We start from the raw sequence: 23399 nt of genomic DNA, 5'->3' as shown, positions 1-23399 counted from the left end.
CTGGAGTGCAGTGCTGCTATCACAACTCACTGCAGCCTTTAACTTCTGGACTCAAGTGATCCTCCCACCTGAACCTCCCAAGTAGCTAGGAATAAAGACGCACACCACCATGCCCGGCTAATTGTGTATGTGTGTGTGTGTAGAGAAGGGGTCTTGCTGTGTTGCCCGGGCGGGTCTCAAACTCCTAGCTTCAAGCTTCAAACCCCACCTTGGCCTCCCAAAGTGCTGGGATTACAGGCATGAGCCACTGTGCCTGGCCTTCATTTTCTCTTAATGGTAGTGTCTTACCATATAGTACATATAGTACTTTTTCTTTTTCTGAGACAGAGTTTCACCGTTTTTGCCCAGGTGAAATCATGTTCAGTGGCCCAATCTCGGCTCACCGCAACCTCCACCTCCCAGGTTCAAGTGATTTTCCTGCCTAAGCCTCCCGAGTAGCTGGAATTACAGGCGTGCACCTCCACGCCCGGCTAATTTTGTATTTTTAATAGAGACATGGCTTCTCCATGTTGGTCAGGCTAGTCTTGAACTCCTGACCTCAGGTGATCCGCCCACCTTGCCTCCCAAAATGCTGGGATTACAGGTGTGGGCTACCGTGCCCGGCCCATATGGTACTTTTTCAAAACCTGGAACTTGACATTGGTATGATATAATTAACTAGCCTACAGACCTTACTCAGATTTTTGGGTGAACTGATTTAAAAGCTATGCAATATCCAGCGCAGCTTTCCTCTAGCTAAGATGAACAATTTTACTTGTTCTTATCCCATTGAATAAAATGTTTTGATTTTTAAAAACCAAAATGTTCTGGCTTTTTTTCTTGAACCTTAAAAACAACTTAAAATTTTTCATTATTTTACTACCTTTGCAAGACTACAATTGAATTAAGGGGATGGCAGTGGAGATGAAGATGACTTAGAAACAGAAACAAATGAATTAAAAAATGGATTTGAGGCCGGGCGCAGTGGTTCATGCCTGTAATCCCAGCATTTTGACAGGTCAAGGAGGGTGGATCACTTGAGCTCAGGAGTTCCAGACAGGGCTGGCACGGTAAACTCCATCTCTACCTAAAAAAAAAAAAAAAAAAAAAAAAAAACCAGAAAGGCTCAGGGGCTCATGCCTGTAATTCCAGCACTTTGGGAGACCGAGGTAGGCGGATTGCTTGAGGCCAGATGGAGACCAGCCTAGTCAATACAGTGAAACCCCGTCTTTACTAAAAAATACAAAAATGAGCCAGGTGCAGTGTTGTACGCCTGTAGTCCCAGCTACCTGGGAGGCTGAGGCATGAGAATCACTTGAACCTGGGAGGCAGAGGTTGAGACCAACCTGGCTAACGTTGAAACCCCGTCTCTACTAAAAAAATACAAAAAACTAGCCGGGCGAGGTGGTGGGCGCCTGGAGTCCCAGCTACTCGGGAGGCTGAGGCAGGAGAATGGCGTAGACCCGGGAGGCGGAGCTTGCAGTGAGCTGAGATCTGGCCACTGCACTCCAGTCTGGGCGACAGAGCGAGACTCCGTCTCAAAAAAAAAAAAAAGTATGTTATTGGCCAGGTGTGGTGGTTCACGCCTGTAATCCCAACACTTCAGGAGGCCAAGGCAGGTGGATCACCTGCACTCCAGCCTGGGCGACAGAGTCAGACTCTGTCTCAGAAATAAATTAAATAAATAAATAAGCCTAGTGTGGTGGCACACTTCTGTAGTCCCAGCATCTTGGCAGGCTGAGGTGAGGGTGAGAGGAGACAACATGCTAGCAGCCCTCGCTTGCTCTCGGTGCCTACTTGGCCTCTGCGTCCATTCTGGCTGCGCTTGATGAGCCCTTCAGCCCGCCGCTGCACTGTGGGAGCCCCTCTCTGGGCTGGCCAGGCCGGAGCCGGCTCCTTCTGCTTGCGAGGAGGTGCGGAGGGAGGGGTGTTGGCGGGAACCCGGGATGCGGGCCAGCGCGAGTTCTCGGTGGGCGTGGGCTTGGCGGCCCGGACTCGGAGCGGAAGGCCAGCACCATGGGCCCGGGCAGTGAAGGGCTTAGCACCCGGGCCAGCAGCTGCTGAGGGTGCACTGGGTCCCCCAGCACTGCCAGAGGCCCACACCGACCTCGGTTCTTGCCAGGCCTCAGCCACCTCCCCACAGGGCAGGACTGGGGACCTGCAGCCTACCATGCCCAAGCCCCACACCCCCGCACCAGTGGGCTCCCACGTGGCCTGAGGCTCCCTGATGGGCGCTGCCCCCTGCTCCTGGGCACAGGGTCTCATCCACCACCCAAGGTCTGAGGAGTGCAGGCTTGTGGTGCAGAACTGGCCGGCAGCTCCGCCCCTGGCCCTGGCGTGAGATCCACCAGGTGAAGTCAGCTAGGCTACTGAGTCTGGTGGGGACTTGGAGAAGTTTTATGTCTAGCTAGAGGATTGTAAATGCACCAATCAGCACTCTGGGTCTAGCTCAAGGTTTGTAAATGCACCAATCAGTGCTTGTGTCCAGCTAATCTAGTGGGGACTTGGAGAACTTTTCGTCTAGCTCGCTGTGTCTAGCTAAAGGATTGTAAATGCACCAATCAGCACTTTGTGTCTAGCTCAAGGTTTATAAATGCACCAATCAGCACTCTGTGTCTAGCTAAAGATTTGTAAACACGCCAATCAGCACCCTGTCAAAATGGACCAATCAGCTCTCTGTAAAATGGACCAATCAGCAGGATATGGGTGGGGTCAGATAAGGAAATAAAAGCCGACTGCCCCAGCTAGCAGCTGCAACCTGGTATCTTTACACAATGTGGAAAATTTGTTCTTTTGCTCTTTGCAATAAATCTTGCTGCTGCTCACTCTTTGGGTCCGCACTGCGTTTATGAGCTATAACACTCACCCCAAAGGTATGCAGCTTCACTCCTGAGACCAACCAGACCACGCACGAACCCACCAGATGGAAGAAACTCCGAACATGTCCGAACATCAGAGGGAACAAACTCTGGACACACAATCTTTAAGAACTGTAACACCGCGAGCATCCGCAGCTTCATTCTTGAAGTCAGTGAGACTAAGAACCCACCAATTCCAGACACAAAAGGATTGCTTGAACCTTGGAGGCACAGGCTACAGTGAGCTAAGATTGTGACACTGCACTCCTGCCTGGGTAATAGAGACTTTGTCCTTAAAAAAAAAAAAAAAAAGAATTTGGGTATCATAGGAGTAGGAGGAATCAAGAATACATGAGTTCTGGTTTCAATAACTGGGTACATGGTGGAATCATTTATTGAGATAGAGAAGTTTTGAGGCTGAGTGCAGTGGCTCACGCCTATAATCCCAGTACTTTGGGAGGCCGAGGTGAGCAGATCACCTGAGGTCAGGAGTTCGAGATCAGCCTGGCCAACATTGTGAAATCCTGTCTTTACTAAAAATACAAAAAATTAGCCGGGCGTGGTGGAACGCTTCTGTAATCCCAGCTACTCGGGAGGCAAAGGCAGGAGAATTGCTTGAACCTTGGAGGCAGAAGTTGCAGTGAGCTGAGATTGCGCCACTGTACTCCAGCCTGGGTGATAGAGCAAGACTCCTCAAACAAGAGACAGAGAAGTTTTGGGAAGGGTTGGTTTACAGGGAAAATGCTGGGTTCAGTCAGGCTTATTCAGGTGAGATGTCGCTGAGCCATCTAAGTGGCAGTCCAGTAGGCTGTTGGATATGGGGTCTAGAGACTACAAGAGAGGATTGAGTTGAGTCACACAACTCCAGAGAGGGCATCACACATAAGTGTATTTAAAGTTCCCAGCTGGGGCAGGGCGCGGTGGCTTACGCCTGTAATCCCAGCGCTTTGGGAGGCCAAGGCGGGTAGATCACCTGAGGTCAGGAGTTCGAGACCAGACTGACCAACATGGTGAAACCCCATCTCTACTAAAAATACAAAAAAAATTAGCCACGCATGGTGGTGGGCGTCTGTAATCCCAGCTACTTGGGAAGCCGAGGCAAGAGAATCACTTAAAGCCGGGAGGCAGAAGTTGCAGTGCACCGAGATCATGCCTCTGCACTCCAGCCAGGGCGACAAGAGTGAAACTCCGTCTCAAAATAATAATAATAATTAAAAAATAAATTTCCCGGCTGGGCATGGTGGCTCACGCCTATAATTCCAGCACTTTGGGAGGCTGAGGTGGGCGGATCACTTGAGGTCAGGAATTTGAGTCCAGCCTGGCCAATACGGCAAAACCCCGTCTCTACTAAAAATACAAAAATTAGCCAGGCATGGTGGCACGTGCCTGTAGTCCCAGCTACTTGGGAGGGTAAGACATGAGAATCGCTTGAACCCGGCAGGCAGAAGTTGCAGTGAGCCAAGATCATGTCACTGCACTCCAGCCTGGACGACAGAGCAAAAACTCCGTCTCAAAAAAAAAAAAAAAAAAATTTCCCTCTCAACACCTGTTTATTTATCCATAAATATTTATTAAATAATTCTAAGTCTTAGAGCTGCAGAGGTGAAGAAGAGAGACTAGCTCAGCCCCTGTCCTCATGTAGCTTACATCCAGTGGAGGTTGTTTGGGTGTCAGAGAAAGGTGGTGGCTTTTTCCAGGCAGGCTAAAGGAGGGAGGTCACAATGTGTACTTTATGATGAGATCTATGATATAACTGGGATAACACCAAGGGCCCCACTGAGGTATTCCTTCCCCTCGCAGGACTAGCCACATGCTGTCTCTCTGCCCTGGCCTCTTCCACCCCATGCCTAGTCAGAGTCCTTTTTTGGGGTGAGCAAATGGATAGTGAGGCAGGAGAGGAGGGGTTGGAAGGAGGTGGAGGTTGGAGGGATGGGGAGCTGTGGAGGCCGACAGGACAGAGGGAAGCTGGTGCTGCCTGTGGCCTCAGCCCCTCGTCCTTCCAGGTAGAGAAGCCAGCCTGCGGCCCACCACAGGAGCCACCACCTGGGTCAGACATGAAGCGCTGGCAGATTTTTGTCCTGTGGGTTTTTTGGATGCTCATCCTCTGGCTGATGACCCCCTATCTGGATCTGACACCTGAATCAGCACTCCAGGAAAAACGAATGTACTTGGTACTACGGCGTTGCAACTGCCCTTGGTTCAGTTCGGGGAAGTGTGGCTGCCCTTCTGAGACCCTCAACTGCTCCTCCTGCGGCTACACAGCCCACAAATGGAACTGGCTTGATGCATGCTCCAGGAAGACCACGGGGTACCTGTTGAGGACAAGAGAGTCTATGACCTCTGACACTGTGCCCTGGTGGTTGGTCAGTGGTCAATACTGGGCCCGGCCCTATCTGCCATGCTTCCTGGGCCTCACCCATCTCCCACCTTCCGCCCAAATCCCTGCCCTTGGCCCTGTCTTCACAGCCTCTGGGTGGAGATCTCACCCACCCAGCTCTGTTTTCTCTCCCCTGGGCCCAGCCCCCAATCTCCCTCTTTCTGTTTCCAGGGCATGAACTCAGGAAGCCAGCTTGAGAAATTGTGGAGGAAGCTGTCTAAAGTGATTCCCAGGCTCTCGGTGAGCCATTTTGATTTCTATTGTGGGACTTGTGTGCTGTTGGGGTGCCCACATACCTTGCAGGGCTTCACCCTTGGCAACGACATCGACCAATACCCCGTGGTTTTCAGGTGGGTGCTGGGGAGAGGGCGGGAACAGGAGGGCCAGGCCTGCCCCACAGTTCCATCAGTGTCTGCTCCCCTTCCCAAGATGAAGCGGGCCCCAAGTCTAGGGCTTTGAGATGAAGGTGAGGAACCAAACCACCCACAATGCTTCATCTATCCCAGGAATGCCAGTGACCAGGGCTCCTGGATGCAGCTGGAGATGCTGCTGCAGAAGCTCTCTGACCTGGTGTGGACTTCAGATGATCTAAGTGATGAGGTGATGGAGGAGGTGTCCCCAAACACTCTCTGTGTGGGGGTGAGGGGAGGTCACTGCAGGGAATAACAGCAGGGGCTCTGGGAAGACCTTCTATTGGCTTAGTGGAGACACTTGCAGGACTTTCCCAGGTCTTGTGGCCCAAACTCCTCCACCTTCAATTCTTTCTCAGATTTTGGAAGATGGTCTGGTTCCCTAGTGGAGTGGAAGATAGCAAAGACATGGTGAGGGGGAATAGGAAAAGGGGTAGGAGGTGGCTGTGGGTTGCTGTGGGAAGGGCCCCAGGTCAGTTCCCTCCCCCTTCCTCTCCAGGTGCAAGCAGGACAACTGGCTGCCTTACCAGGGTCAGTGTCATCCCTGGGGTCCAAGGCTGTGTTCTGTGTCTTGCACAACTGTGCCCAGGCAGGAAAGATTCTTGTATCTTCTCTTAAAATTCCCGCCCTCAATGCCTTCAGCATGGAGTCTAAAGTTTTCTGCCTGGCTTTCAAGACTCTGTGTAGGCCAAGCATAGTGGCTCATGCCTGTATCCCAACACTTTGGGAGGCTGAGGCGGGTAGATCATGAGGTCAGGAGTTCACCACCATCCTGGCCAATATGGTGAAACTCCATCTCTACTAAAAATACAAAAAATACCCAGGCGTGGTGGCACATGCCTGTAGTCCCAGCTACTCGGGAGGCTGAGGCAGAAGAATTGCTTGAACCCGGGAGGCGGAGGTTGCAGTTAGTCAAGATTGTGCCACTGCACTCCAGCCTGGTGACAGAGTGAGACTCCATCTCAAAAAAAAAAAAAAAAAAAAGACTCTACATGTTCTGACTCCTCCTTTTGCCTCCTGTCTCCCAGGCTCTCATTATGGGCTCGTAGAAATCCCCAGACACATGAGCTGCCTCATGCACCATTCCATTTGCCTGGAATGTCCTTCTCTTATGTCCTGGGGGTTCCCCTCTCTTCCTCCAATATTATGAGAAGAAGCGAGTTGACATTCTCTTTTTTGGGCTCCTCAGTGACTCTAGGAGAGTGTCCAGAGTCTGTTTCCTGGTGGTGAGCTCCAGTCTCCTCCCAGCTCCCAGGGGCAACCTGTCATCCCAGATGCTGAGTGAAGGGAGGCAGGGGTGAGGACAGGAGTCTGCCTGCTGACACATATGTCCCTCTCTCATCCACTAGGTCACCGTCTTTGGATTTGGATCAGAATAGCAAGGAAAGTGTTTCTATCACTGGGAGGAGGATAATCAGACCAAGGGCTCCAAGGAAATACTGCCCACGTCTAGTGCAGAAGCAGAAATCGAAGTCATCCATCAGCTAGCATGTGGACAAGCTCTCTATTCACACAAGCTCAGCCTAGCTGAGTCCATACATGTCCTATTTCTCTGGGGGTAAAGGGCAAGAGGAAATTGTATGGAGATCAGTCTGGTATGGAATAAAATCCTGGCCTGATTGTCTTACCTGCAACCACACTGTCTGGGAGGGAAGGGCCAGACGTGCCTTCCAGATCTCGGGGGCAATATTTGAGTTAATTTCTTTGCCTGGTCCCCTGGATCCTGTAGGAGGTATAAGTTTAGATTCAATTTCATGCCAAGTGCAAACCCAGACTTTGAGTTGTTGGGGGAGGCTCTTTACCCATTTCGATAAAAGAAGTAAACCTCCTTGTTTCACTCATGCTGGAGGGTGAGGGTTTTTTTTTTTGTTTGTTTGTTTGTTTTGTTTTGGGCCCAACTTTTCACAGAAGGTTTAGAATTTTGAGGTTCCCAGTTTTTTTAGATGCCTCAGTTCCAATTCGCTTTTTTGTTATTTTTTTATTTTTTAAGACAGGAGCTTGCTCTGTTGCCCAGGCTGGAATGGAGTGGTACAATCATGGCTTATTGCAGCCTCAACCTCTTGGGCTCAAGGGGTCCTCCCACCTCAGCCTCCTGAGTAGCTGGAACTACAAATGCATGTCACCACACCCAGTTAAGTTTAATTTTGTAGAAAGGGGGTCTCGCTATGTTGGCCAGGATGGCCTTGAACTCCTAGGCTCAAGCAATCCTCCTGCCTTGGCCTCCCAAAGTGCTGGGATTACGGGTGTGAGTCACTGTGCCTAGCCCTCACGGTGTCACTTCTGCAGCATTCTGTTGGTCAGATCAAGTCATAAAGTGAGATCAAGATCCAAGAAGTGGGGAAATGAACTGCTCTTCCTAGTGGGAAGAGCTGAAAAGAATCTGCCATATTGAAACTACCAGTGTCAAGGGCCCAGTTGTGTTGGCAGCAGTGGTGGCATTCCAGGTGGGCCATTCTTGGGGTAGTCTTTGGCCATGTTTTGCGTCTCATAATAGACTGAGCCTGGTTCTCTAGCTTTTGCATCATCCTGTAAACTACTAAATATTTAGCCAGCAAATTGTTTTTCTCTGAAGTTTACCAGTCTGTTGACCAAGACCAAGAATTCAACCACTACAGTTAACAAAGAATAAAAAATCAGACTTTTGGCTGGGCACAGTGGCTCACACCCAGCATGTTGCGAGGCTGAGGCAGGAGGACTGCTTGTTCCTGAAAAATTTCTGCATAATTCATCCCTTAATTTGCATGTAATTAAAAGTGGGTATAAATAGGATTGCAGAGCTGCTGCTGAGCTGCTAACTCTGGGCACACTGCCTATGGGGTAGCCCTCCTCCACAAGGAGCAGTGTACCTCTGCTGCTGCTGTGCAATGCCGCTTCAATACAAGTTGTTAACACCACTGGATCGCATCAGGGCAAAGCCAAGAACCCTCTCAGACTAAGCCCAATTCTGGGGATTGCCTGCCCTGCATCAGAGCATCACTCCAGTCTCTACCTCGATCATCACATGGCATACATACTCCCCTGTGTCTTCTGTTTCCAAATTTCCCTCGTCTTTTTTTTTTGAGATGGAGTTTTGCTCTGTCACCCAGGCTGGAGTGCAGTGGCGCAATCTCAGTTCACTGCAACCTCTGTCTCCCAGGTTCAAGCAATTCTTCTGCCTCAGCCTCCCAAGCAGCTGGGAATACAGGTGCTCACCACCACGCCTGGCTAATTTTTTGTATTTTAGTAGAGACTGGGTTTCGCCATGTTGGCCAACTGGTCTCAAACTCCTAGCCTCAAGTCACCTGCCCGCCTCGGCCTCCCAAAGTGCTGGGATCACAGGCATGAGTCACCATTCCTGGCCAATTTTCCTCATCTTATAAAAACACTAGTCATTGGATTAGGGCCCATTCTCATCCAGCATGATCTCATTTTAATTTCATTGTATCTGCAAAGGCCCTACTTCCAAATACATTTCTAAGTATCAGGGGTTAGAACTTAAAGATTTTTTTTTTTAGTAACACAATTCTACCTCTTGCAAGCAGAATAATGACTTTTCTAGACATGCAAACGTAGAAATTTTATCTCCTACATATCCCCGCCTTTTTTTTTTTTTGTGACAGAATCTTGCTCTGTTGCCCAGTCTGGAGTGCAGTGGCGTGATCGCTGCTCACTGCAAGTTCTGCCTCCCAGGTTCACACCATTCTCCTGCCTCAGCCTCCCGAGTAGCTGGGACTACAGGCGCCCGCCACCTCGCCCGGCTAGTTTTTTGTATTTTTAGTAGAGACAGGGTTTCACCATGTTAGCCAGGATGGTCTCGATCTCCTGACCTCATGATCCGCCTGCCTCGGCCTCCCAAAGTGCTGGGATTACAGGCGTGAGCCACACCCTTTCTTAGAAAGTTACCATGAACAAAAGGCTGGGCCTGACTGATATGATGAAACTCCATCTCAACTAAAAATACAAAAATTAGCCGGGTGTGGTGTTGCACACCTGTAATCCCAGCTACTTGGGAGGCTGAGACAGGAGAATTGCTTGAACCCAGGAGGCAGAGGCTGCAGTGAGCCGAGATCGTGTCATTGCACTCCAGCCTGGGCAACAAGAGCGAAACTGTCTCAAAAAAAAAAAAAAAAAAAAAAGGTATCATGAACTCATGAACAAAAAAAGTAGTCTTAGTTCATTTACAAACTCTATAGGAAATATTTATCCAGTTACAATAATGTAAACACTGATAGTAGACTGCTGAATTTTAGAATTAAATTAGCCTGTAGTTCTGTGCCATCCAATATGATGGATGAACCCTTGAAATGTAGCAAGTGCAAGTGAGCAAGGAAATTTTAAATTTATTTTCATTAATCTAAATTTAAAAACAATTCAGTTCTTAGAAAACTTTTCAGTATGCTTGTTATAACTTGGGTATGTAAATCTTTTTTGACTGTATGATTTTATCATATTTATAAATCATGCGTTTCTGACAAAACGGTTTGAATTTAGGTATACTGTAAGTGTAAGATATACACTGGATTGGCTGGGTGTGGTGGCTCAAGCCTGTAATCCCAGCACTTTGGGAGGACAAGGCAGGCAGATCACTTGAGCTCAGGAGTTTGAGACCAGCCTGGCTGACATGGTGAAACCCTGTCTTTGTTAAAAATAAAAAATAAATTAGCTGGGCGCAGTGGCGCGCACCTGTAGTCCCAGCTACTCGGTAGACTGAGGCAAGAGAATCATTTGAACCCAGGAGGCGGAGGTTGCAGTGAGCCAAGATCACGCCACTGTACTCCAGCCTGGGCAACAGAGCAAGACTCCATCTCAACCAACCAACCAACCAACCAAACAAACAAAAAACAGTTCTCAAAAAGAAAAAGTCCACCCCTGAGAGCTGTCAAGGGGTAAAGGTACCAAATATTCACTTTCATCAGTATAGTAAATTCTCTTCAGAAGATTCCAGGTGGCCCTTCTTGAACTCCTGGACTCAAGGGATCCTCCTGCCTTGGCCTCCCAAAGCTCTGAGATTACAGGTGTGAGCCATCGCCAAGGTGGTCCTTCTGTTTCTCTCTTTGCCTCCTGCTCACCCACCCCAACCTGGACACAACCTCTCCCTCTGTGCCCTCCTGTCCCCTGAACCCTTGACTACCACACCTCCCTGGTCATTTGGGCTCTGGGCTGAATGCCAAGGCGAAGGAGGGGCCTTGGTGGAGTAGGTCACAATGTGGCCTCTGTGATGAGTCCCTGATATCACTGGGCTGGCACAGAAGACCCCATTAGGCATCAGTTTCCTCAGGGAGGCCACGGAACACAAAAGTATCCTCTCTCCCTTTCTTTCTGCCTCTAGGCCAGGTTTTGGCAGTTCCAGTAGTGACCAGTAGGTGACTAGGGAGGCAGGAGCAAGGTGTTGGGAGGAGGTGTAGTGTCAAGGGTTGGGAGAGGGATGAAAGCCATTAGGATGGGGGATGCTGGGGGACGTCTGTGGCCCCAGCCTCTTCTTCCTGGTGCCAGGTGTCAGGGCCAATCTACTGTCTGTGGGGGCACCATCGTCGGGGCCAAAGATTATGATTCGATACAGGAGTTTGGGCCTGGTGGCTGCCTATGTCCTTTCATTGTGACTGATTGCCTCCTTCCTATACCAACACTCCAGCCAGAACGACCTCTGTAATATGGTCAAAATACACCCGGGAATCTGCCACTGTCCCAGCAACTTTTCCAGAAAATGCAACTGCTTATCTGAGGTCCAGACGTGCTCTGCCTGCCTCCACATGCCTGGCGAGTCTGACTGGTATGACAGATGCTTCAACAGCACCGTTGAACCCCTACAGAGGCCACAGGATCCCATGTCCAGTGATGCTCTGATATTGTGGTTGGTCAGTGCACAAACTTAGTCTTGGTCCAATCCCTGACCTAACCCCAGGTCCTAGCCATCTCTCCATCATGGCCCCAGGCTCTAACCTTCTTCCACAGGTAGGTGGAGCCTGGGTCAAGCCCCTAAATTCTTCCCTCCTATGCTCCTAGGGACTCGAGGGAGTCAAGTCAGAGAAGGAGGTTGAGAATAAGCAGCAGCAGCTGATTAAAGCACCTCCCCCATGCCCACTGGGCCATGTGGTATCCAACTACCGGTTCTGTGCAGTGGTGGGAAACTCAAGGTCTCTATGGAGCTCTGGCCTTGGTTTCAGGATTAATCAACATGAAGTGGTCCTCAGGTGGGTGCAGGGTAGGATGTGGAGACCAAGGCCAAGCCCAAGCCTCTTTCTCCTCTAAATGACCATCCTGACTTCCTTTTCAGGACGAACCAGGCCCCTGTCCAAGGCTTTGAGGCAGATGTGGGGAATAGGACCACTATGCGCATTATGTACCCTGGGATTGCCAGCCCTCAGGACCCCGGTATCCAACTACTGCTGCTTCCGTTGAATTCATCTGGTCTAGATTGGTTCATAAGTGTACTGCATAAACAGACAAGCATGTGGAAGCAAAAAAACCCTGGGTATGTCAGGGAGGGAGGTCACTGTAGAGGTGACAAAGGCGACTCCAAAGATACCCTGGCTGGATACTGGGGGACCCCCAAGGCTTACTTAAGGCTGAAGGCTGCTTGTCAAACGACTCTGAAATCCTCCCAAACCTCAGTTTCTTTTTAGATTTCAGATGGTCCAGGTTCCTGGTGGAACCAGACAGCAAAGATAAGGTGAGGGCCCCAGGAAGGAAAGGGGAAAGTGATAGGACAACATGACGGTGGGTAGCCATGGGACAGGCTTCAGGTCAGTCCCCTTCTCCATCTTCCTAGGTGATCAGCCTCTACTTCCTCAGGTATATCAAGGAAAGTTGACTGGAGAACCACAGTCAGTATCCGTCCTTGGGGTTTGTGGCTCTGTTGTATGCCTTGCATACCTGTGACCAGGTAAGATATCTCCTGCAACTCACAGACTTTCACTCCTCTGCCACCCAAAATTTCTGTCTTCTTGGCCGGGCATGGGGGCTCACGCCTGTAATCCCAGCACTTTGGGAGGCCAAGGCAGGCTGATCACCTGAGGTCAGGAGTTCAAGACCAGCCGGACCAACATGGAGAAACCCTGTCTCCACTAAAAGTACAAAATTAGCCGGGCATGGTGGTGCATGCCTGTAATCCCAGCTACTTGGGAGGCTGAGGCAGGAAAATCACTTGAACCCGGGAGGCGGAGGTTGTGGTGAGCCAAGATCGTGCCACTGCACTCCAATCTGGGCAACAAGAGCAAAACTCCGTCTCAAAAAACAACAAAAAAATCTGTCTTCCCAGGGACTTCCCGTTAAATCTAAAACTTTCTGCCTGGCTTTCAACACCCTACATGATCTGATCCCTCTCTTCTCTCCCAGACTCCCACACTGGGTTTCTTGGGGTTCCCCAGACATACCAGCTGCCTCACGCCTTCTCACACCCTGCTCCCTCTGCCTGGAATGCCCTTCCCTTGTCTCCAAGGGGAATCCTCTCTTCTCTCAATATATAATGAAGAACAATTAGTTGATGCTGTCTTTTCTGGGCTCTAGGGTCACTATGAGTATTGAGAGTCTGTCTTCCTTGAAGAAGGTGAACTCCATTCTCCTCCCAGCTCCAAGACGAAGCCTGGCACACTAGCGGTTGAGTGAGTGGTGCTGAAGGCATGATAGGTGTGCATGGGGGCAGGCCGTTACCCCACCACCATCTCTTGTCTTACCCCATCTCCCAGGTGTCCTTGTTTGGTTTGTTGGTGGTCCCATACCGGGATGACAAATATTGGTTTGAGAGCACCATGCAAAATTTCCCAGCAGAATACAGATCATCTTGAAACTGCAGTATGAGAGGAAGATTGATGTCTACGGCTGAGATGTTTCCATTGCAGTCCCCAGGAGGCTGACAGGTAGCCAAGGGGACCTTGTGGTGTCAGAGAGGGACTGGGGTTTCAAGCAGACCCTGGATGGAGATCTCTCTGCTACTGAATAAAACCCTAGCTTATTTCTCTCTCTGGATTTCTGGTGGCATTAAAGGGCTACGTTCTATTACTGATTCTGTCTTATCACCATGTGACTCTCTTATGCTGTATCTTATCAAAAAATAAAATTAAATGAGAAAAAAATGAACCCTGAAGTTGGAAACACATCAAATGGACCTAACTATATATTTAATTGATAATATAAACACCAGAGAAATAATTATTTCAAGTTCCTTTAACTCAAGTTATTAACTCAATTATTTCAAGTTCCTTGTATATTCTTTGTAGGATAGTCTCTGTGGACAAAAAGAACTACAAAGAAATTTTAGGCCAGGTGCAATGGCTCACACCTGTAACCCCAGCACTTTGGGGGGCCAAGGCGGGCAGATTACGAGGTCAGGAGGTCGAGATCAGCATGACCAACATAGTGAAATCCCATCTCTACTAAAAATACAAAAATTAGCTAGGCGTGGCAGTGCACACCTGTAATTCCAGCTACTCAGGAGGCTGAGGCAGGAGAATCACTTGAACCTGGGAGGCGGAAGTTGCAATGAGCCAAGATTGCACCACTGCACTCATAGCCTGGGCAACAGAGTGACACTCTGTCTCAAAAAAGAAAAAAAATTGTTTTTTAAACTTCACTCAGTATTTTTATTATAGTGTTGGTATTATTATTATTATTTAGAGACAGGATCTCACTCTGTCACCCAGGATAGAGTGCAGTGACATGATCACGGCTCACTGCAACCTCTGCCTCCCAGGCTCAGGTGATCCTTCCACATCAGCCTCCTCAATGGCTGGGACTATCAGTGCGTGCCACCACCCTCAGCTAATTTTTAATTTTTTTGGTAGAGATGAGGTCTCACTATGTTGCCCAGGCTGGTCTTGAATAAGTAAATTACTACTTATATTAACACCATTAGAAACTAAACACAGGTCAGGTGTGGTGGCTTATGCCTGTAATCCCAGCACTTTGGGAGGCTGAGGGAGGCTGATCATTTGAGGTCACGAGTTCGAGACCAGTCTGGCCAAAATAGTGAAACTCTGTCTCTACTAAAAATACAAAAATTTGCCAGGTGTGGTGGTGGGTGCCTGTAATCATAGCTACTTGGGAGGTTGAGGTAGGATAATCACTTGAGTCTGGGAGGCAGAGGTTGCAGTGAGCTGAGATTGCACCACTGTACTCCAGCCTGGGTGACCACCACACCCGGCTAATTTTTATTTTTAGTAGAGATGGGAATTCACCCATGTTGGTCAGGCTGGTCTCGAACTCCTGACCTTGTAATCCACCCACCTCAGCCTCCTGAAGTGCTGGGATTACAGGCGTGAGCCACCGTGCTCGGCCCAAACTGGAAATATTATGAACTCAATTTTCAGACTTTTTATTGTGACAAAATATACATGAAATTTACCATTTAAAAGTTATCAATGGCAATAAAGTTCAGTGGCATTAAGTATGTTCACATTGTTGTGCAATCATAACCTCGATGAACTAACAATTTACAAAGTACATTTTCTCCCTCTGTCATCTGAACAGCTATTACACCCCATTAGCAATGATCAACCCTGCAACCCAGATTTTGTTTTTTGTTTTTTGTATTTTTTTTGGAGACGGAGTCTGACTCTGCCACCCAGGTTGGAGTGCAGTGGCGCGATCTCAGCTCACTGCAACCTCCGCCTCCTGGGTTCAAGCAGTTCTCCTGCCTCAGCCTCCTGAGTAGCTGGGATTACAGGCACACACCGCCACCCCCCGCTAATTTTTTGTATTTTAGTAGAGACGGGGTTTCACCGTGTTGCCCAGGCTGGTCTCAAACTCCTGAGCTCAGGCAATCTGCCTGCCTCAGCCTCCCAAAGTGCTAGGATTACAGGTGTGAGCCACTGTGCTCAGTCTGATTTTTGTCTTCTAAATACTTTTTTTTCCACTAAAAGATCCTAGGCCTAGACAAGTACAAAGAAAACTTGGACATTAGATTTGCGGCAATTTCAGCATCAAAAATAGCAACTGTCATGATTGAACCATAGTGAATATATAAAAAACTTTGAGCTCATAATGATACTCAACCTCTTACTCTAAAAATTGGTAATTAAAGGTGTGTGTTGAGGGAGCATTTATCCTGCTTTTTTGGTAGAAACAGCTCAGGGTAACCAAATAGCCTCAGTAAATGAGTTTCCAGTTGCTGTATATTTAAAACAAATATCCACCGCATGCTACCCTCTTGGCTACTCCACCACCACAGACAACCTAACAAAATGCAAATATTCCACATAAACCGAAAGCGCATTTACCCACATCCCTGATGCACTGTGGTGTACCAGGTGTCTAGGAATGAGGTAGCTCAGTCAGGATCCAAGAATCCCCAAAGGTGTAGGCAGCGCAGCATCATGTCAGATACTGAACCCGTTATGGTACCACATAGACAAGTTACTATTTTAGAGGAATAAAGTGAGCCAGTAGAAAAACATAGTTAAAAAAAAAAAACAAAAAAAAAAACTGGCTGCCTCTGAAGAGGAGTTTGAGAAGAATGAGGTGGGAAACTGCTGTCTTCTTTTCATTTAAGTTCTTTTATTTTGAGACAGTCGTGCTCTGTTGCCCAGGCTGGAGTGAGTGCAGTGGCATGATCATGGCTCACTGCAACCTTGACCTCCCTGGGCTCAGGTCAGCCTCCCGAGTAGCTGGGACTACAGGCACATCATCACACCAAGCTAATTTTTATATTTTTTGCCCAGGGTGGTCTTGAACTCCTGAGCCCAAGCAATCTGCCTGCCTAGGCCTCCCAAAGTGCTGGGATTACAGGCATAAGCCCTGAAGCCTGGCACTGTTTAATTTCTTTTCTTTTCTTTTTTTTGAGACAGGGTCTCACTTCATCACTCAGGCTGGAGTGTAGTGGCATGATCTGGGCTCACTGCAGCCTTGACCTTCCAGGTTCGAGCGATCCTCCTGCCTCAGCCCCCCAAGTAGCTGGGACTACAGGCACACGCCATCATTCCTAGCTAAAATTTCTTAACCACGTACATACACTTGTTTCATTTTAAATAGATGACAAGAAAGTCTACCAAAGAAAAAAGTCTGGATGGATGGGAAATTTATTTTTCACCCTATTACAACGTTTTCCTATGGATTTCAATCCTCAAGAGGAACCAAAAAGCTCTTGCTTTTCTCTCCCTGCCTCCAGCTTGACAACCCTATGCTGTGAATAGGCAGCTCCTCTCTCAGATATACACCATGCCAGCCTTGGCACAGGGTGGTGCCCCTTTTCATTCTTATCTCCATCACCCTTGATTGCCAAGCCTTCCCTTGGCAGCTGGACCCTGGGCTGAATGCCAAGATGAAGGACTCCATTGGGCATCAACCCTTCATCAACCCCAGGGAGGCCACAGGACACATTGAATGCCACCTCTCCTCTTAGCCTTCAGCCCAGCCTTTAGCAGGGCACCCTTGAGGACTGAATAGGTCCAGAGGGAGGCAGCAGCTAAGGTGCTCGAAGGAGGTGTTCTGCAGACGGTTGAGGAAGGGATGGAGGCCAACAGGGCAGGGGGATGTAGAGTCTGTGACCATGGTTTCCCACTTTTCCCAGTGCCTGGTATCTGAGTCAGTGTGCCACTTGCCATGTGCTCTGCTCTGTGGGACAAGAATATAGCCTTCAATGGGGGGTTTGAGCTTATGCTCACCTGTGGCTGACGTTTCTGCTGTCTGCTCAGAGGTCTAACCTGAATGAACTGATAACACCTGCCATTGCTCCTAGATGTACCCCTCAACTCCACACATCCTGTGCATCCAACTGACTTGACAAACACTTTGAAAGGGCCCTCAAGTCCTCTCTTTGTCCAAGATGCTTTGTTTGACTCTTCCTGGCCTCACTGAGAGCAGCCAGTGGGTGTCCTCTGCACAACTGGGTCATTCTGCAAACTTTCATCTGTGTCCAGGTTCTGTGTACCTAGAGGTGAGCTCCTTCTCGGAGCTCCTTGTGGAGCTTTGTTTAAATGAGTATTTGCCAAATGACTGAATAGCTGGGGCAGGAGCAGCAGCCAGCCAATCTCATTCACCAGGTAATGGAGTTGGGCAGACAAACTTCAGAGATGGCCCTTATACAGGGAAGAGAGTTATAGCCAAAGGCTCCAGCATGAATCATCAAACCACATGCAACAGCAGAAGCCGAGGCTATCAGTCAGCTAGAACGTGAGACTACTCCTGGCCAGCAATCTGACCTGCGGGGCTGGAATGTTCACAGATATAGGAGAGGCTTTGATAGGAAACCAGGACAGGAGGTGCAGGGGCAACGTGTGGATTATTAATCTGGCACTGCGTAACAGCCTTCCCTGATTCCCTCACCTGAACAACTAGTAGTAATTAAGGAACAATCACATTTGAATACGAATTCTCGTCCCCCTCCCTGGCTCTAAATAAATGGCCATGTGCTGGGAATAGGGGATACCCACTCTCTCAAATGACACATCACACAGCCTTGGCAGACTCATCTCTCCTCCTACCCCTGACCCATTCAATATTTTACCTCCAAGCCCGCCTAGCTGAGTCAAGGTTCAGGCCCCATAAGGGCATATATAGGGCTGGTAGCATTGGCAATGAAAGGCTAAGAGGTCAGAGTGTCCACCTTGTGACCAGGTTACTGATGCAATGAGTTGGGTGAGATCAACTGGCCAGGAGCACAGTCCAGTGAAGTCTCACCTCTCATCCTCACCTCCAATAGGGTAGAGGGAGTAAAAGGGCCTCAGGACCCCATGTTTTTGCCTTTCCTCCTCCCTTGCCTGCTTCTTAAGTGTGGTGAGCAGAGTTGAACTTGCATCCCTCCTCAGCTGTGCCCAGAATCATGTGGAGGGGTCTCTTGGTTTGGAGCACACTGGCAGCTCTTGCTTCTTCCTCCTCCCTGCCCCTGGCCCCTGGCCCTATTCCTCTGCTCTGCAGGTAGTGGGGCAGAAGGCAGGAGGTGAGGTATTGCAGGCTGGACAGCTGAAGGTGTCATCTGCCCCAAGGCCAAACTAAAAAAACCAGGGATCTGTCCCATGGACTGAGATGAGGCCTGCAGGCAAAGCCTCAGGCCTGGAGGTCACCTCGCTGCTTTTGTGGCTGGGGTTTCCTACCCCATAGGTACTTCTAGAAGTTCTGCCACTGGCCCCAGAGCCGCGGAGGTCCTGTGGCTGCTCAATTCAGCCCCGCATCTGCAAAGCCTGCCTTCACCAGAAGGGTGTCTGCCTGGTTTGATCCGCACTTCAGATGGGCCCTGAAGCCCTGATGCGACTGGAGACCACGCCATCTCCAGAGGCCAGTGGATGCTCGGTCCTGGGCTCTGGGCATCCTCTCCTTGATCCCTTCCTCTGCTGGGCCTCTAGCTGCAATGGCTCCAGCCTTTCCTTGGTACTGGAACCAGGGGTGAGTGATACGCAGTTTGTGTTCTTCTCCATAGGCACCAATGCTAGGACACCTAACCCAATTCCGCCTGGTCAAGAAGCTACTCCAACTGATCCCCATGTCACAGCTAGACCCCGAGCTCCGACTGTGCCAGTCCTGGGTCACGCATATTTGGAACACAGGATAACCATCACTGAGCGCCACACTGTGCTCAGGTGGGGGCAGGAGGGCGAGGGTGGGAAGCAGCACCACTCTGTGAGCCCCAGTGCCTTCCTATCTCTGTAGAGTGAAACAGGGACTATTCTGGGCTTTGAGAATAATGTGGACAACAGAACCCCCCTGCATTTAAAGCACCCCAAATACTCATGGCCTGTATGAGAACACCCACATGCTGTGGGTGTCTAAGCCTCCAGACCTAGTGTGGACTGCAATGGTCTTATCTGGCGGTATGACCAGTGGGGGCCCCAGACCTGGCGTAGACAGCCTTTGGCACTTTGGTGCCAACATTGATCTTGCCCTCCCTGTGCAGCCTGTAACTGTGCACTCCCCACCCTCCTTATCCCAACATACACCACTAGCTTCTCCTTCTTTAATGGGTACATTCATGCCAGGCAGTTTTTCTTCCTTCAGGGTGATGGCAGTCCCATGTGGAAAGCAGAGGAGCAAAGGTCATTGGGTTGGGAGGTGATGGTCACTGCTCTAACACACAAAGCACGTGGGATCCTTGAGAGAACAGGGGCAGCACCCACCAGATCCCAGCACTCCCCGGGAACAAGAACATTGCCCAGTCTCTGATGACTCTTGTCCCCTTCTGCTTTCAGGCCTTTCCATCCAGTACTAGCTTCTATCAAAGCAGACAAGAAGATTAGGAAGGGGGAAAGTTTTCTGCAAGAAGATAACCTCTGTGGCTGAGCTCTAACCTCTACTCCCTGCATGTTCTGGCGACCAGTCACACCTTCCTCAACTACATCTACAAGAACTGGCTGGACTACCAGGGACTCCTCCCATCTGCTGGATTCACCATTCTGGTTATGCTCTGCCACATGTGACAAGGTCAGGAAAGGAGGCTCTGGCCTCATGCCCTTAGGCAAAGTTGGGTCCCCCCTGGATAACACATATTCCTTCCTTCACTCTTCCCCACTTCAGGTCTCTTTGGGTCTGGAGCTGATGAAAACAGCAGTTGTCACCATTATTGGTGGAATACTCCACAGAGGCAATCCTGCTACTGGACAAGGAAAGTGTACTTCAGGAAGCTGGAGCGGAAGATCGTCCACAAGCTCGAGTATCAGGGCAAGAGCATGGTCTACACCTGAACTGAACGCCAACCCTGCTCTGAATATCTGGTGGGGGGGAAGACCCTAGGCCAAGGTCTATAATGGAGCTGGGGGGCTCTTGAAGGTTGGATGGAAAAAGAGCAAATACAGATTAGTCTAGTCCTGAATAAAGACCCTGCTTGGCAGCCTCTAAGATGTCTTTCAGCTGCTGGAACCTCTCTGAGGCCCAGAAGGTATGTGGGGCCTGAGGCCCTGGCTCGTGACCTATAGAAAATGATGCTGATAAGAAACTCGAAGGTAAAACACAGGGACCCTCTGTCAGCCCGAGCCTGAGAACCAGGGTTGGAGGACGTAACAAGTGAACAACCAAGAGAAGTCTTGTTTGTCTCTGACAACCCCTAGCATAGAAATGGCCTAAAGGGGCCGGGCGCGGTGGCTCATGCCTGTAATCTCAACACTTTGGGAGGCCAAGGTGGGTGGATCATCTGAGGTCGGGAGTTCGAGACCAGCCTGACCAACGTGGAGAAACCCTGTCTCTACTAAAAATACAAAATTAGCCGGGCATGGTGGCACGTCTGTAATCCCAGCTACTCGGGAGGCTGAGGCAGGAGAATCGCTTGAACCCAGGAGGTGGAGGTTGCCACCAGTGAGCCGAGATTACATCAATGCACTCCAGCCTGGGCAACAAGAGCAAAACTCTGTCTCAAAAAAAAAAAAAAAAAAAAAAAAAAAAGAAAGAAAGAAATGGCCTAAAGGCTAGGTAAGGATTTTGAGTTACAGGGAATCTGACTGGAAGGAGGGACCAGGACAGCATTTCTGGGGTCCCAGATCCATTTCTGGGGTTTCGGAAGTTTTCACTAAGCATCTATTGCTGAGCTGCACGTGTGGGTTTCTGGAACAAAACTCTAGCTCCTGTGAACAGGCCTACTCTGTGTGGTACAACGAGACATAATGGGGCTGAGCCCCAAATTAGGAGGTCTGGGTGAGTGGGTGCTGTTCTTCCCCCCCAGATTCTTAGCTAGGTCTCAGTTCCATCCCCAGGCTTAGTGAAGAGGAATTCCAGATTATGGTGGGAGTGCCAGAGGAAATGGCCTGCTTCTTTAAAAACTGTTCTTGTTGGGCATGGTGGCTCACACCTATAATCTCAGCACTTTGAGAGGTTGAGGTGGGAGGATCACTTGAGCCCAGGAGTTTCAGGTTGCAGTAAGATGTGATTGTGCCACTGCACTCTAGCTTGGAAGACAGGACAAAACCCTGTCTCTTAAAAAAATAAAACAATTTTGAGGCTTTGAGGAGGTTGCCAGCAATAGGTCTTAAGCCTGTGAGCTGGGTTCTGTCCAGCCTCTACTAGGACCAGCCCATGGTGAGAAGTTCTGCCATAGTCCATCCTCCTGATTGGCTTGACACATGGCTAGACTACAGGGGGCCAGATCAGTTCCAGCTGATATGCCCAGGAAGAGACATCTCAAGGACATTCACCCAGAGTAGAAGAGGAATGAGGCCATGAGGAGGTTCTGAACTCAGAGACTCTGACTTTAGCTAAAGGTCAATGCTGTGTTTTTGAGGCCCCAGAACTTCTTTTAATCCTCCATAATCTCCCCCATCAACCCACCCAAGCTCAGCCCCAACCCCCTGCCACAGTCAGACCAGTCTTCTCACTGTGTGCTTGGCAACACCTCCGACTCCACTCCATCCTTCAAGGGCCAGTTCCTGCCTCCTTTCCTCAGCCCCTGGAATTTCTACAGTTCTTCTAGTCAGTACACAGAATTGCCTCTGACTCATAAATGAGTGTTAGCCTGTTCTCATCAACTGGACTGCAGGTTCTCTGTGGACAGGGGCTTTGTCTTGTATGTTTTCTGTAACCCTTCCCTATCACAGTGCATGGTGTACAATAAATGCATGCTACCTCGACAGGAATCTTTGGCAAGTTCTTCCCTGATAAACTCCCTTGATGTGGTGCTGCTGCACAGCTGCACAAGTGGAGACAGCAGCAGAAAACTAATGCAAAGATCCCAGGGTTTATTGTTGAAGGGGAAGTTGAAGGAGGTGGTGAAGTGCTAGGAAAATAAATTCTAGACGAGAGGCAGTGGATGTCCCTCAGCCAGGGCAAGGCACTCCTCTGGGTGATTCCATTAGGGAGCAAGCAAATGCAATCTGCCTCATTCCCAGGTGAGTTGGGGCCCTCCCAAGTGTTGCAGATTTACTTCCTCTTCCTGGGAACACCTGCTGACCTGGGGCGCCTGGGTGCCTAACAGAGCCAGGCTTTTCCTTTGGCAAGCCTGTAGGTGTGCAGAGGGGCCGTGACCCCACGGTACAGTCTTCTGTCTGTGTGCTCCTGGCTGTGGCTGCTACCTGGAAGTGGCTTGGGTAGTGCTGGGGCTGGGGTGTAGCAGGACTGGCCCTGGGGATGTCAGACTTTGAGTCAGGGACTCATCCAGCCTGCGGGTCTCTGCCTCCAGGACAGTGGCCTCAGGGGCCTGGGCCACAGCGAGAAGTGAGTGTGAGAGGCTGTGGTGCAGGCCTGCTAGCTCACGGCTGGTCTGTACTGAGCGGGCGATGTAGTCCTGCTTCTGCTTCCGCTCCAAAGTCAGCTGAGCTCGCAGCAGGGCCACCTGGTGGACAGGATAAAAAAGAGGGAGAGCAGTTGAGGGCCCTGAAGTCCCAGCTCTTCCTGCTCTGTGTTCCTGTGACGCTCGTTGGCTGAGCATCTGAATCAACTCTACCACATACACGAATCTCAGAAACAGGCTTTAGAGGGTTTAGGGGAAGGGTCCTTAGGAATTCTAGAATCAAGTGATTCTCAATCCTGGCTGCACATGTGACTCAAATAGGGAGCTTGAAAACAACAAAGCTATTCATCAACTTCACTGAAAGATAATTTACATGTGAAAAATGCCCAGATTTAAAATGTACATTTTGATGAGGCTGATAACAATATATACTCATGTATAACCACTATCTGACTTTTTTTTTTTTTTTTTTTGAGACGGAGTCTTGCTCTGTAGCCCGGGCTGGAGTGCAGTGGCTGGATCTCAGCTCACTGCAAGCTCCGCCTCCCGGGTTCACGCCATTCTCCTGCCTCAGCCTCCGGAGTAGCTGGGACTACAGGCGCCCGCCACCTCGCCCGGCTAGTTTTTTGTATTTTTAGTAGAGACGGGGTTTCACGGTGTTAGCCAGGATGGTCTCGATCTCCTGACCTCGTGATCCGCCCATCTCGGCCTCCCAAAGT

General features: G+C 49.6%; 2 protein-coding genes across 48 annotated transcripts in view; one reads left to right on the top strand and one right to left on the bottom strand.

Moving 5' to 3' along the window:
* Positions 1-4548: 4548 nt before the first annotated feature.
* The window catches only part of CEP250 (centrosomal protein 250), a 78844-nt gene continuing 59993 nt past the window's right edge, over positions 4549-23399 (bottom strand). For 44 of the 46 annotated variants that reach the window (XR_013399849.1, XM_077951599.1, XM_077951605.1 and 41 more), the window contains one exon: positions 22170-22782. Coding sequence is in view for 45 of the 46 variants with exons in the window: in XM_077951599.1 (XP_077807725.1) it covers positions 22519-22782 (264 nt within the window). In the remaining variant the exon portion in view is untranslated. Of the gene's footprint in view, positions 6007-7252; positions 7348-22169; positions 22783-23399 lie in introns of those variants that run through there. The other 2 variants (XM_028828360.2, XM_077951616.1) reach the window with 1 other exon arrangement.
* On the top strand, positions 4613-13671 carry C10H20orf173 (chromosome 10 C20orf173 homolog). 2 transcript variants are annotated; one of them, XR_013399869.1, is made up of 11 exons: positions 4613-4706; positions 4841-5200; positions 5386-5564; positions 5721-5814; positions 5984-6035; positions 11077-11458; positions 11607-11794; positions 11878-12075; positions 12227-12279; positions 12373-12486; positions 13289-13671. XR_013399869.1 is itself a non-coding variant. In XM_001099189.5 (6 exons), the coding sequence occupies exons 2-5, from the start codon at positions 4892-4894 to the stop codon at positions 6008-6010; spliced, it is 609 nt and encodes a 202-aa protein (XP_001099189.4). In that variant the 5' UTR covers positions 4613-4706; positions 4841-4891; the 3' UTR covers positions 6011-6035; positions 6974-7248. The 2 variants fall into 2 exon arrangements, 1 of the variants encoding a protein (XP_001099189.4); XM_001099189.5 differs by lacking the exons at positions 11077-11458; positions 11607-11794; positions 11878-12075; ... (1 more) ...; positions 12373-12486; positions 13289-13671 and adding an exon at positions 6974-7248.

The sequence above is a fragment of the Macaca mulatta genome, chromosome 10, assembly GCF_049350105.2.
Source record: "Macaca mulatta isolate MMU2019108-1 chromosome 10, T2T-MMU8v2.0, whole genome shotgun sequence".
Taxonomy (NCBI): domain Eukaryota; kingdom Metazoa; phylum Chordata; class Mammalia; order Primates; family Cercopithecidae; genus Macaca; species Macaca mulatta.
This window is presented reverse-complemented; position numbering and strand designations above follow the sequence as displayed.